General features: G+C 39.9%; 1 protein-coding gene across 1 annotated transcript in view; it reads right to left on the bottom strand.

The window, feature by feature from the left end:
- Positions 1-13616, bottom strand: part of LOC590395 (low-density lipoprotein receptor-related protein 6) — a 62721-nt gene that overhangs the window by 15225 nt on the left and 33880 nt on the right. Inside the window, exons 6-14 of the mRNA XM_030989263.1 lie at positions 7683-7883; positions 6861-7056; positions 5909-6159; positions 5328-5468; positions 4371-4660; positions 3500-3726; positions 2806-2987; positions 1499-1702; positions 207-347 (exon numbers count right to left, since the gene is read on the bottom strand). Coding sequence (XP_030845123.1) covers positions 207-347; positions 1499-1702; positions 2806-2987; positions 3500-3726; positions 4371-4660; positions 5328-5468; positions 5909-6159; positions 6861-7056; positions 7683-7883 — 1833 coding nt within the window. The remainder of the gene's footprint in view (positions 1-206; positions 348-1498; positions 1703-2805; positions 2988-3499; positions 3727-4370; positions 4661-5327; positions 5469-5908; positions 6160-6860; positions 7057-7682; positions 7884-13616) is intronic.

Raw genomic sequence — 13616 nt, 5'->3', positions numbered from 1 at the left:
AAGCCTTAATATGTCACATTCTGAATAAACATGAATCGTGACTATCAATTTTTCACTTCTTCGAAAAATTACAAAACTTGGTAATGGTATGGTAATATAGTTTTTAATTGTAGCTGCCTTCTTAGATGCACTAACAAGACGGAAAAATACTCTATAGAGTCGTAACTAATTGTCATGGTGCAGTTCAGAAATAAAGATTGGCTTACGTGAACATGTCCTGTTGTCTGAGTTGAGAGTGTAGTGAGTACTGCATCCACACACGTAGTCCCACTCATCGCTCGACGCGTTGGGATGAGAGAGACACAGTTGCTCACAACCTCCGTTCTCGTCAGAACACGGGTTCCAGCCTGCGATAGAGTAGCAAAAAAGTGAACACCAGAAGGTTAATTATGTGATGAAAGGAATTGAACGTTTGTTTCGAGAAAAATGGTTGATAGTTGAATGTGTAAAGATAAATATGCATAATGATGAATAATAATTAAAATGGCAAAACTGATCAAAGTGCTTGTAGTAACTGCACTGAATCCTACAACATACAAGGAGTATCATCATTTGTATAGCGCTTAATACTATGTTTCTAAGTGCTTTACTACGTTTTTAAGGGCATAACTACGTTTCTAGGAGCTTTACGATGTAATCATTGTTACTCCAGTCATTAGATTCAATTGCCCATCCGCACATGGTGGTGCACATGCTTCGCTCCCTGGGGAGTATTCTGGCCGAGCGCCATTTTACAAGGGCACACATGCCTATCCAACCGCATTGGCGCTCACATCTTAGCAGGTAGCCATTTAAAACCTGGGTGGAGAGTGGCAAATGGAGATTAATGTCTTGGGAAAGGGACATAAGTGCTGTGGCAGGATTCAAACTGAGAACCATGTGATCAAGAGTACAGTGACGCATCCACTATACCACGACACCTCTACTGATATAAACATCAATTTTACTGTATCTCTTTCCTCCCAATGGTCTTTATACTGGTGTAACGTTACATAATGTAACTGGTTTTAGACACCAGTCATTTCGATGGCATAGTTTCAAATCCCACCGCTGCCACCAATTATAACATTTCTTTCTCTCTCTCTCTCTCTCTCTCTCTCTCTATCTCTCTCCCCCTCCCTCTCTGTCTCTCTCCCCCTCTTTCCCCTCCTTACTATTTTGCTCTTCAATCTAGTCTCCTTCCGACCTTTTTCTCTCTTCTCAATCTTTAAATCTATCTATCTATCTATGTTTATTTAAGCGATACACAGTAAGGTGACCAAAATCAATCGCTACAACAAGCTGCATCAAATCAATCCAATCCTCTCCTAAACTAAAGTAAAATGAAAAGCTCACACGAAGAAGGATGGAAAAAATAAAATGAAGAATGCAAATATATAAATGAGTATGTGATGGTGGAATAGGAAGAAGGCAAGAAATTTATTAACTGAAATAAGAAAAATTTGAACTCTTACACTGGTTACACGGCATAACTAATCTGACGATTATAAAAACTCACCAGCCTGTCTTGAAGAGTGAAAGACCAAAATGTCCATGACATAGTCCAAGCCCCCCTGGATCCTGGTCCTGTTGGCCCCGCTGGTCTTGTTACACCTCTCGATGGTCTGGGACTCCCAGTCGGACCAGTAGACAAAGTCCCGGAACTGCGTTACTCCAAAGGGGTGGGGTAGCTCGTCCGTGACAAGGTGGCGATGATCCTCGCCTGGGGATTAAGATTAAATTGTTGAATAGAACAAGTTAAATCAAATCAAATCAATCAATGTAATGCTTCCTGGGAGAAATTTCAATAATTTAAACATATTTGTATTAATAAGTCAGAATGAATCTTGAGAGCTTGGATATCTGTTTCTAGTTCATCATGACATTGTCATGGACCAGTACCAGTAGCAACAGTATTAACCCTATTTAGCCCGGGGGGGGGGCTTGAGAAGCCCCCCCTCGACATTTTTCGCGATAATTTTTTAACGCAAGAAAATTTTGCACTGAAATTTTGTGACTTTTTTCTTTCGAGTCTTGCGCATCTTTTGAAAGAAATTTTTCGAAAATCGGACCTACCATTACAAAGTCACGTGTCCTTTTGTCTTCGCATGTCAGCCCGAAAATTGCTCATTTTTGTGATTTGTGTACAAAACATATGGAAATCTCATTTTTCAAATAAAGAGATAAAACATTGGTTATTTGGTCTTGTTGATAGTTTAAGGTGTTTATTTTGGGGTCAAAATAGTTGAATTATAGGTGGAAATGAAATAAAACAACAAAAACAATAAAATGCATAAGTAAAAAAAACAAAGAAATACATAAGAAATTATCAAAACAATAGATAACATAAGGAATAACCCTGGTTTTTCAATTGTTTGTGTTGTATTATTATTCCAAATGGTCTAACAAATATATGCAGTGAGAAAGAATGCTTAAATATGAATAATGTCTGATTTATGGGCAAAAATGTGAATTTTATGACCTTATTTGCATAAATTACCATAAATATGCAAATGAGTGAATTTTTCAAAAAATTGAAATTACCATAGTATTCTATACACTTCACTTGACATGTACGCAAATTTTTGCGGCGATCGGGCGTTTCACGGCCGAGATCATAGGGGGGGGCCTGAGAAGCCCCCCCCCCCAGGCTATGCAGTTTCAAAATAGCCCGGGCTAAATAGGGTTAATACAAAACAAAATAATGAAATACCTGTGACAAACACAGTCATAGGATTTAATCAAAATCACCCCTTCACAAGCGACTCTTCGGCTCATGCGTACAATTAACATACATGAATTTGTATGAAATTAAAAACTACTTACCGATCATGTTGGTGGATTCGACTGCGTTGGTATCGTAGGATGCCCAGTAGAGTCTCCTGTCCTCGTAGTCAATAGTGAGACCGCTGGCCCTGCCACCCTGGTAGAGTATCTCTCTGTTAGATCCATCCATGTAGGCACGCTCAATGTGAGACTCGCCATCCCACTCACACCAGTACATGTACCTGATGGAAATACAGAGATAATGGAGGGTTAGTATGTTACACTTTGTATTTTATGTTTATCTTTCATTATGTTATTTATATGTTCTTTACTTATCTGTAAATATCAATGTTATAATCATGTATGTTTTTATATGACAAATGAAATAAAATGAAATGAAATGAAATGAAATAAGGCATAAGATTGCATTTAAGATGATCTGAACCGAATCCAAATGCACCGAATAAAACTGGACATTTTACTTTGACATTACATTTTTTGATTCAAGATTCAAGATTAATTTTTAATGGTTATGGTTAAAGCCCCTTTGCGCTAGTTTTGCCAGGAGGGATTAGACCTCCCTGCATGGTCACTGATAAGTGGTTTTCTCATCAAATCAGTTCTCAATTAACATAAGAAAAAGGGGACAATGGTGGACCAATTAACACTGATTAAGCGTTGTTTGCTATAAAGAGGGCGAAAGTAGTGCAGTGGGGATTTAAACTAAAAAGAAAGGACAGAATGCTTCACTTACCCCTCCATGGGGTCAAGCGCCAGTGACCGTGGCATGACGATGTCCTTCCAAATGATGACCCTGCGAGAGTTCCCGTCCAGCCTAGCAACCTCGATGCGTCTCTTGCCCGTGTCCGCGAAGTAGATGTTGTGGGCGAGCCAGTCCACTGCCAGCCCCTCCGGCTGCTGCAGACCAAACTCTATCACGTCTTGAAGGTCCGTGCCGTTCATGAAGGCACGTGTCACTTTCTGTTTAAAAAAGGGAGATAAGAAAAATAGTTGAAGATGAACAGAATTTTAAAGCTTCTAACACACTTTTATGCAAATAAATTAAAATTCCATAAACTACATCAACTGAATCCCGAATGAACGAACAAGCTTTGAATTTGACCGTTGTCTCCACCTCCGTCATGACTACAGAAATAAGCGTAGATTACCAAATCATTGGACAATAGGCCATTTATGCATGATGCCTTTGGAGGTTTAAACAGATGTATCTCCTTCCTGAACTGGGGCAAAAGGTTTTACATTACCAGTATGGCAAACAAAACTATATTTCAAGTAATCTTGAATAAGAAATTGGTATTTAAGCAAGGGTCCATCACTTTTCCCCGTCGATACAGTAATTGGTCTCTTGACTGATTATCTGAATCAGCATTATCACACTTTGGGGCCACGGTAGAAATTTCAGGTAAATGCATTCTTTAAAAATTACAAACTGTACAGTGATAAAATCAGCCATACTGTACTTAAATGACATATACAATCTTTGTCAAATTGATTTTTTCTTTTACACACTTGTGAAGATTTATAAACCTCTAGTTCATATTATGAGCCATAAATACATGTACAAGCAACAACAAAACAATAAAAAGACACCTGTAGTCCCATACCTTCGCTTTTGAGTCAGTCCAGTATATTCTATTATCCAGGATATCAAAGTCCAGCGCAGTTGCCTCCTCGATCCCACTCAGCGGGATCTCCACGTCCTTGTAGGTTGTCTCCAGGGAGATGCGCCGGATGTCCTCGGTCCGAAGAAAGAGAAGGAACGCTTCGGGGACGATGCAGGTCTTCCCGTCGGCAAGAAGCTCGTGACCCATGGGACAGGCACAGATCTGACCATGAGGGCGGTAGAGGCATAAATGGCTGCAGCCTCCGTTATTGTTCCCGCAAGAGTTTGTGCCTGTGTGCCAGATAAAGAGGTGTAAAAATGTTGAATAACATTCTCTCAGATAGGGCTTGAGTTGTGGTAAAGATGAAAGACAATATGTGAGCTTTCTTATGCTTTATAATATGTATGACAGTTTGGAAGAATATAACAGTGGACCTACAATGTAGATATGTCCCTTGAAAAAGATTGCTTGTCAAATGCCCCTATATTTGCATTAATGAAGAGAAATAGCTGAGATGTTTGAACCAACTATATAAAATATATATAATGTATATATAACTGGATTTAACCTTCATGCCAAATGTGTTTGTAGTCCCATATACCCATTTCTGTGTGTAATGCATGTGACTTTCAGGCTAAATGGATCAAATTATGTTCTTCAAATTGGCAACAATCATATTTTTCTTTCATTGCTATATTGTTAAAATAAATTGTAATGTCTCTGAAAATAATATACATGGATGAGAGTTATGCCGTAAAGTTTTAAAGCTAAATAACGATTTTGAATCTCACGTGTTGCCAATTTAGAGATTTTTGAACTTATTTTTGTTTTAAAATTTCCGAGCATGAAACATTATATACTTAAGAAACCAAAACGGTTACAATATTTGCAGAATCAACAGTTATTGAGCCAAACCACAAAATGTGGAATGATTGTCACGAAAGATAGAAATCTTACCTAATTGTTTTTCCATGCTGATTGCTTTAAGCCCCATGAGTTCTGGCAAGGATTCGATGATGATTTCCCTTCCCGAGCCGTCCGCTTTATTGACTCTCTCGATGGTTCTCTTCTGCCAGTCCGTCCAGTAGATATATTCGCCTGTGAATGAATAGAGAGATGGAAATCAGAGTGAAATGATGGAAGAGCATAGGGAAAACAAAATGGGGTCTCAATAGAGGATAGACAAGAGAAAATAGGAGATTAGGAAAAGTGTAATGAAAATTTGCCCAGATGCAAAAGAGGAGGTAGAATCGGTGCATGAAATAGAAGAGGTCAAATTGAGAGAGAGAAAGATAAGAAAGGAGGAAGGCAAAGGAAAAATGGACAGGGAAATATGAAAGAACAACAAAAAAGAGTAGGAAAGAAAATCTTTTAGAAGGAAAGGAAAAGAAAACACGATGAAAGGAAGAAGAAGAGTATGGAAAAGAAGTAAAGAGGAAAGATCAAAATACAGAACTTTAAACCAAACAAAGAATGAAGAGAAAGGGAGGAATAAAAAAAATGAAAGCAAGGGAAATAATGGTAAACAGATAACATACCAAGTAAACTGAAGCCGAATATATGCGGGATATCCTCCGAGACCAGCACCCTTCGGTTCGTTCCATCCGCGTTTATCATCTCGATTCTATCTTTCATCCCATCTCCCCAGTATATCTTCTGATCCGTGAAATCCACAGCGATCCCGTTCGGCCAAGAGAGGGAGGTATTGACGAGGACAGTGCGGTTGGATCCGTCAAGGTTTGCACGCTCAATCTTAGACACGATGCCCCAATCCGTCCAGTACATGTAGCTGTTGAAGGGAAATTTGTATTTGAGAATTAATTTGGGGGAATTATTTTTTGGATATCCCACTGCTGCCACCATGCTTCAGTAGCTGTCAGTTCTAATCGAACGGTCCTATTTAAATGGTGAAATATCACACAAAAGACTAGAGATCCACTCCATTGTGGATTGTGCCAACTCTCAATCTCTGAACTCCATTATTCACATAAGACACGGTTGCCAAGGGCAATTGCGCATGCATACAACGCTGCTACAGTATTCATGAATATCATGCTATATTCATACATATTGGCACGTAACAGATGATTCAATGAATTAAATTATATACCCACGCATGAACATCTTTAACTTTTCAAAGTTTGCAAACATTTCATGCACGCAAAAGTGTCTGGTCTTAGCAGTAGTAAAGTATAGAAACTTGGTAATGCTAGACAACCTCCCTACTTCAACAAGAAGTATTAAAACCCCTCTGCACTAGTTTGTCCAGGAGGGATAAGACCTCCCTGCATGGTCACTGACAGGTGGTTATCTTATCAAATCAGCTCTCAATTAACATAAGAAAGGGGGATCATGGAGGACTAACAGTCACCGACTAGGCATTAACTGCTATATAGAGGGCGCAAGTAGCTATAAATAGCGCAGTGGGGCTTTAATTCATGTTTAAAATACTGGAGATTGGGAGAAAAAAAAATCTGAAAAGTGACTTACCCATTTATTGGATCTACTGTGATTGCTCGTGGTTCGTCCATGTACTCGGCGTGTAGCATCTTTCGGGAGGTCCCGTTGAGCCGCGCCACCTCGATACGATCGTTCCCGGTGTCCGTCCAGTAGAGATTCCTGGCGATCCAGTCCACAGCGATACCATCAGGGTGCAGGATGTCGTTGGTGATCACGTACTCGCTCTCTGTAAGATAGGAGTGATGGCAAAATGTTGAAGGGATTTTAAGTGAAAGATACTGTTCTCAGTTGATAGGTAAAAGCCACTGTAGGTTTCGAAGATCATTAAACTTTACAAACTGACTACACTTCTACCGAGACTGGTTGTTTGTACTTTATTCAGCTTTCATTCATATTTACCTTTGTGATATGTGATAACATTGCAATAAAAATGTTCATCAAATTGTTTGTTGTTGAAACAATCTTAGCAATAGATCATTGGAAACATATTATAGGCTTTTTTTCCTTACTAGATAAGCTCGCTATATATATATATAGGATCAATATCATTTTGATACAAATATATTAAAAACAAGGCACCGAAGCCTTTTAAAGGATGTGTTGGGGGAAGAAAGGAGGGAACTAGACTGAAAAGGGTGCCCAGAATCAACTAGGAAGAGAATGTCAAGAACTGGAGTGGACTAAAACTGCAAGAGTGCACCAGAATGGCAGGAGATAGAGTGTAGCAATTCACCTCCAAACCGGGAAAAGATACTTAGATAGATATTAAAACAAGATGAAAGAACTACCGGTATATGATTCAAATAAAAAAAGAGGAAAAAGAGATTACAAATGGGCTCCAATAGCACTTACCTGAGCCATCAAGCTTGGATCTCCTAATTGCTCTGATTGCATCATCTGTCCAGTAGATATACCCGTCAACGGGATCGTAGTCGATGGCGATGGCGTGTTCGATGTCCTCGAGGGGGAGGATGATGTCGGTGTAGTCGGGCGTGTCGAGGGATATCCTCCTGATATCTTTACGACGAGCCAGAAGCAACATTTCCTGAGCACCTGTACACAAAAAAAACAACAGATAGGCATTGTTATACTCAAGTTCAGTCCCACATATGCAACTGGATATCATGTTTGCAAGTAATATCTCAGTCCCATGCATTCATTCCAATGTTGTGTTTGTAATCAAATCTAAGACCCATATATGTAAGTGCAACTCTCTTTAATTTTTGCAAATAGATATATTCATTTCATCATTTTCATGACAGTTTTCTAGAGATACTAATAAACAACAAAATTATTCAAAAGACAAAAAATAAAAACATAAACATCATTCACAGATATTATTTTGCATGTAGGACCATGGAAGTATACAAATGCTATTTGACCCTGTAAGCCTAAATCATTTTCTAATTAAACCTGTTTTAGGAATTTATCTGCAGTGAATGCAGACTGAGGTTAGACAATTAAGTACTAATATTCTTGGAAGTCAAAGTTCAAACAATATGTATGTACAATATTCATTTTGACAAAATGGTGAAGCGGGCATAGATCTACTTTGATATTTCTTAAAATGTGTATCTTTACAAAATTCTGAATTGATTGCAATGTTTGATATTTCATGGGAAAGGCACTTAAAGCTTGATTTTTCAATTGGAATATCCTGTTGTCTGCAATATGCTATAAAGAAAAATTGTATAAATGATTACAAATGGTGCGAAAGATCTAAATCTTTCATTACATTTTGCCTTCTATTTTTACTCTTGAGTGACATAACTTGAGATACATCAATGCTGTATTAGCGTTTGGTGCACATGCAAACTGGTTGTCAAACATGGTTTGAAATAAAAATGTAGTTCATTCTACATCCGATCACATAATTTCTTCAAAATATGCTTTCTTGACATAGGCAATGGGAGTCGTACAGAAAACATGCACCCCATGTGTACACAACACACAAACATACACACAACACGCAATTCCGTCTATTGTTATCATCCACCCCTGCACACACGCACAGTAGCCCTATGCAGAGCAGCGAACCCCCACACACAGCCCCACTGTGTGCGTTTTCACAGGCTGATGCCCTGGCTGATGAATGGTAGTAGACAGAGGCTCGGGTGCCATCAATCAAACTGTTTCTGACAATACCCACAATAGAGCCAGGGATGACAATGCCTATAAAGAGGGGACAAAAGCACCCAGGTCAAAGGTCAGGGTGCCAGAGTACACTGTGAGAAAGAGCTCAACCCATTGGAGAGGTGATGGTGGTTATTTTGGAGGGGTTTTTAGAGGAAAAAAGGAAAGAAAAATTGGGGTAGCATTTATCAAGGTGCTAATTTGGGGTGCAAGATCAAGAAATACATACTAGTGGGTGTGTTTCGTCTAAGGATGAAAACAAATTGATCTATCATAGCAAAAAAAGCCAGGACTAGCCATCAGACATTCATAATTAGCATTATATCACAAGTGAGAATACAAATATCCATAGGTCTTAAACCGCTATGGGTATATCTACAGTATACATGTAGCTACTGTATAGGCCGATATTTTCAGAAGAGTTATATTTTTGTGTATTTTGTGAATTGTTGAAACTAGTGAAACCTTCACTTTTGATTGGCTATATAGGCCTAAGCAGGTTTGTCATATAAGATTGTGGCAGTTGTTATTGATTAAACAGGATTTATGAAGCAGGACCCTGTAAGTATCTTACCTGATCAACTTAGCAACTGCCTTCAAAAGTAATGTCAAATGATTTGAAAACACTATTTGTGATTATGAAGTAATAAATGGGCATTGATTGGTTTTTCGTAAACATCATCACTGAAACCGTTCTTTGTAAATTGTAAAGAGGATAAACCTGTCAGCAAAATATTTGTCTAATTCTGACAATGCCCTTGGTTTATTCAACCAGAGGAAAGCAGAATGGAGCCGGCTTTTTTGTTCTTCTTTATTTTTTCGAAGGCATTGTCTCTACTGTCTAAAAAATGATGGATGGTTGTTAACTTGACAGACAAAGCCAGAGATTTCTTTTACTGAAATCACCCTATCGTAACGATTTAAAGAACTTGGCTCTGTTATGTTATTCATCATACACTACTGTCTCTCTCTCTCTCTCTCTCTCTCTCTCTCTCGGTCTCTACCTCTCTCTCTCTTTCTTGTCGAACTTACTCTCTCTCCCTCTGTCTCTCGCATCCCCCTTTCTCTCTCTCTATTGTCAATTCACTCTCTCTGTCTCTTCCCCCTCTCTCCCCCTCCCTCTCTTTCTCTTTCCATTTTCTTCCTCTTACAGAGAAAGTGTAGCAAGAAGGAGGATAGAAAGAGAGAGGAGAGATAAAGATGGGGTGGTGAGAGATAGAGAGGGAGAGGAGAAAGAGAGGGAGAGGAGAAAGGGAGGGAGAGGAGAAAGAGAGGGAGAGGAGAAAGAGAGGGAGAGGAGAAAGGGAGGGAGAGGAGAAAGGGAGGGAGAGGAGAAAGAGAGGGAGAGGAGAAAGGGAGGGAGAGGAGAAAGAGAGGGAGAGGAGAAAGAGAGGGAGAGGAGAAAGAGAGGGAGAGGAGAAAGGGAGAGGAGAAAGAGAGGGAGAGGAGAAAGAGAGGGAGAGGAGAAAGAGAGGGAGAGGAGAAAGAGAGGGAGAGGAGAAAGAGAGGGAGAGGAGAAAGGGAGGGAGAGGAGAAAGGGAGGGAGAGGAGAAAGAGAGAGAGAGGAGAAAGGGAGGGAGAGGAGAAAGGGAGGGAGAGGAGAAAGGGAGGGAGAGGAGAAAGGGAGGGAGAGGAGAAAGGGAGAGGAGAAAGGGAGGGAGAGGAGAAAGGGAGGGAGAGGAGAAAGGGAGGGAGAGGAGAAAGGGAGGGAGAGGAGAAAGGGAGAGGAGAAAGGGAGGGAGAGGAGAAAGGGAGGGAGAGGAGAAAGAGAGGGAGAGGAGAAAGGGAGGGAGAGGAGAAAGAGAGGGAGAGGAGAAAGGGAGGGAGAGGAGAAAGGGAGGGAGAGGAGAAAGAGAGGGAGAGGAGAAAGAGAGGGAGAGGAGAAAGGGAGGGAGAGGAGAAAGGGAGGGAGAGGAGAAAGGGAGGGAGAGGAGAGAGGGAGAGGAGAAAGGGAGGGAGAGGAGAAAGAGAGGGAGAGGAGAAAGGGAGGGAGAGGAGAAAGGGAGGGAGAGGAGAAAGAGAGGGAGAGGAGAAAGGGAGGGAGAGGAGAAAGAGAGGGAGAGGAGAAAGGGAGGGAGAGGAGAAAGGGAGGGAGAGGAGAAAGGGAGGGAGAGGAGAGAGGGAGAGGAGAAAGGGAGGGAGAAAGGAAAGAGAAGAGAAGAAAGAGAGAGAGGGAAAGAAAGAAAGAAGAAGAGAGAGAGAGAGAGAGAAAGAGAGAGCAAGAGAGGGAAGGAGAAAGAATATCATACATGAACAACGAATAAACCTCTATGAGACGCACACCTGCACATTAAGACACAATGTCTCTATACAAAGCTTAATGGATACAAATGTCTTTTCATTTACATCTCTACTTGATTTATGACGCTATCCATCAATATTACGCTTGCCCCAAAGCACAGTTCGCACCATTAAAGATAAGACGATTCACTTTACGTCCCAATGTTCCATTCAATGCTACATTTTACAACCATGATCGATTTACCAGTAAACATTTCGAAGCAATCACATTTCAAATAAGGTGATGTACTTTGTGAGGAGCTAAATATTAATTGAAAATTGCATGCAACTGGCATTACTCCCAAATTAAAGTGCTATCCAATCGTAGTAATAAGTTCATTTGCATGAAAGTGGAAAAGAAAAAGTGAAACAGAATGGCGAAAAATTTGAATTATGAGTGTTTGAAATATTAGATTACTATAATAAATCTATGCGAATCTCAATTCTAAAATTGGGCGATGGATAGTGACATAGTTCGCAGATAACTCTCCCGATTGTTGTGTAAAAGATACAATTAATTTGTTTTTCTCCTAAACGCATTTGCTAATTGCTATAATTATCATTATCAAGGTTTTACAAATTCCTTGTTTTGATTGAAAAGCAGGGGTAATTTTGTTAATTTAAATAAATTTAAATAAATATATACTTATTTTCTGCAAAATGGAGATAAAATGAGCTAACCAGGTACATACACTGGGCACTAATCCCCCCCCCCCCCCCCAAAAAAAGAAGAAAGTTTTCATTCAAAGTTACCATACAGATGTGTGTTCTAATTTATGTGGAGGTAATAATAATAATTATGAAAAAATGGGGGGAAATGATATTGAGGAATGGTATGTACATGTAGTCTACATGACTTCCCCCAAAGCTGGCATTGTGGTAGTCTGCTTGCAAAGCCCTTTGAAACTTATTCAGGTAATAAGTTCACAGTAAAAAGAGAAATATCTTTTTGAACAGAAACAGTGTTGGGCCACAGTAGTACTGAAAATAGCACCAATCTACAAATTTGAAGTTTAAAAGGCATAAATGTTGCATAATGGCAGCAAAAAGACAAATACTTAATTCACTGAATGACTCCTGTCCACAGGGTCACAATCAGTTTGCAGGCACATACCCTTGTCAGTCGATGTGCGTATCAGTGTCTGCAAGAATGAGACTACAATGAGTTCTGTTATTCTACACAACCACAAACTGACAGATCTAGGCTCTGCTCAAGGATTTAGAAATTGTGGTAAAGCGTCAAATTAGAGCTTGTGTTTGCAGACTAACACGACCGTTGTCAGTTGTTGTGCGTAACAGTGTCTGCACTATGAGACTGCAGAGTACAGGAGGTTCTGTTTTTGACGCGACCGAAAACTAACAGATCTAGGCTCTGCTCAAGGCTTTATTAATTCTGGTAAAGTGTTAAGTTAGAGTCTGTTTGGAGACTAGGCCACAATCGGGTCTGAGAAACTTAGACTAGCAGGGGAGAGTGGGCTCCAGAGAGAGGTTATGGTTGAGAGCAGAGGTCAAGGGTTAAATCCACATTGGGCCTCCTGTCTGCACACTGGGGTTTAGGTCATCACTCAGCTACTGGTGCCGTGACCTTTGACCTGTGGCTGCTGACAATGACAAATCACATGGCTCCCTTGTTTAGGGGGTGCTGGGTGTAATAATAATATGTGAGCAGTAAAAAAATTGAGGTCATAACACAGGTGTAGAGTTTGGGTTGTAAAATGATTTAGGCAATCCATAGTGATTCCAAAGTTTCAAACCGGGTGCAGACTCATAACATACAGTCATCATTTAAGTCACTCACAGTATTGTACTCAATGATCATCATCAAATTAAATAATAATAACAACAATAATAATAATCAATTCTATCATCAACATCATTATCATGATCATCAACAGCGCAGGATTTCAAGACATCATCATAAGTACAAATTAACCGACAACCTATTGAAACACATGTATCGTAATCACCAAGCGTTTCAATGGAATGTTGGTGAACTTGTACTCATGACAGTTTCAAAAAACAATGTCCAGATTCAATACCATCCTAGAAGAGCAAAAAAGCTCTAGATGGGACATCATAAGACCTGTCTTCATCAGCTCGAGATTGACAAATAGCCCGCTATTTCCGATTTGGGAAATAATCCCGAAGTTACAAATCAAGTCTTCATCAGGTGAGACTTGACCTCGAGCTCGAGATAGCTCGCGTCCGCGCATAGTGCAAGTCTTCGGGCTGGCAAGATGCACCGGACAAATAACAGGATATTTTGCAAACAAGCCCAAGATATCTTGGGATGATCATCTCGACTAAATATCCCGCTAATTGAAACTTAGAGCTGATGAAGATGCAAATTAACTGGATAATTTGCAATCAGGA

The sequence above is a fragment of the Strongylocentrotus purpuratus genome, unplaced genomic scaffold (genome assembly GCF_000002235.5).
Source record: "Strongylocentrotus purpuratus isolate Spur 01 unplaced genomic scaffold, Spur_5.0 spur5_scaffold_18, whole genome shotgun sequence".
NCBI lineage: Eukaryota > Metazoa > Echinodermata > Echinoidea > Camarodonta > Strongylocentrotidae > Strongylocentrotus > Strongylocentrotus purpuratus.
The sequence above is the reverse complement of the archived record's forward strand: the minus strand, read 5'-3'. Positions and strand labels throughout refer to the sequence as shown.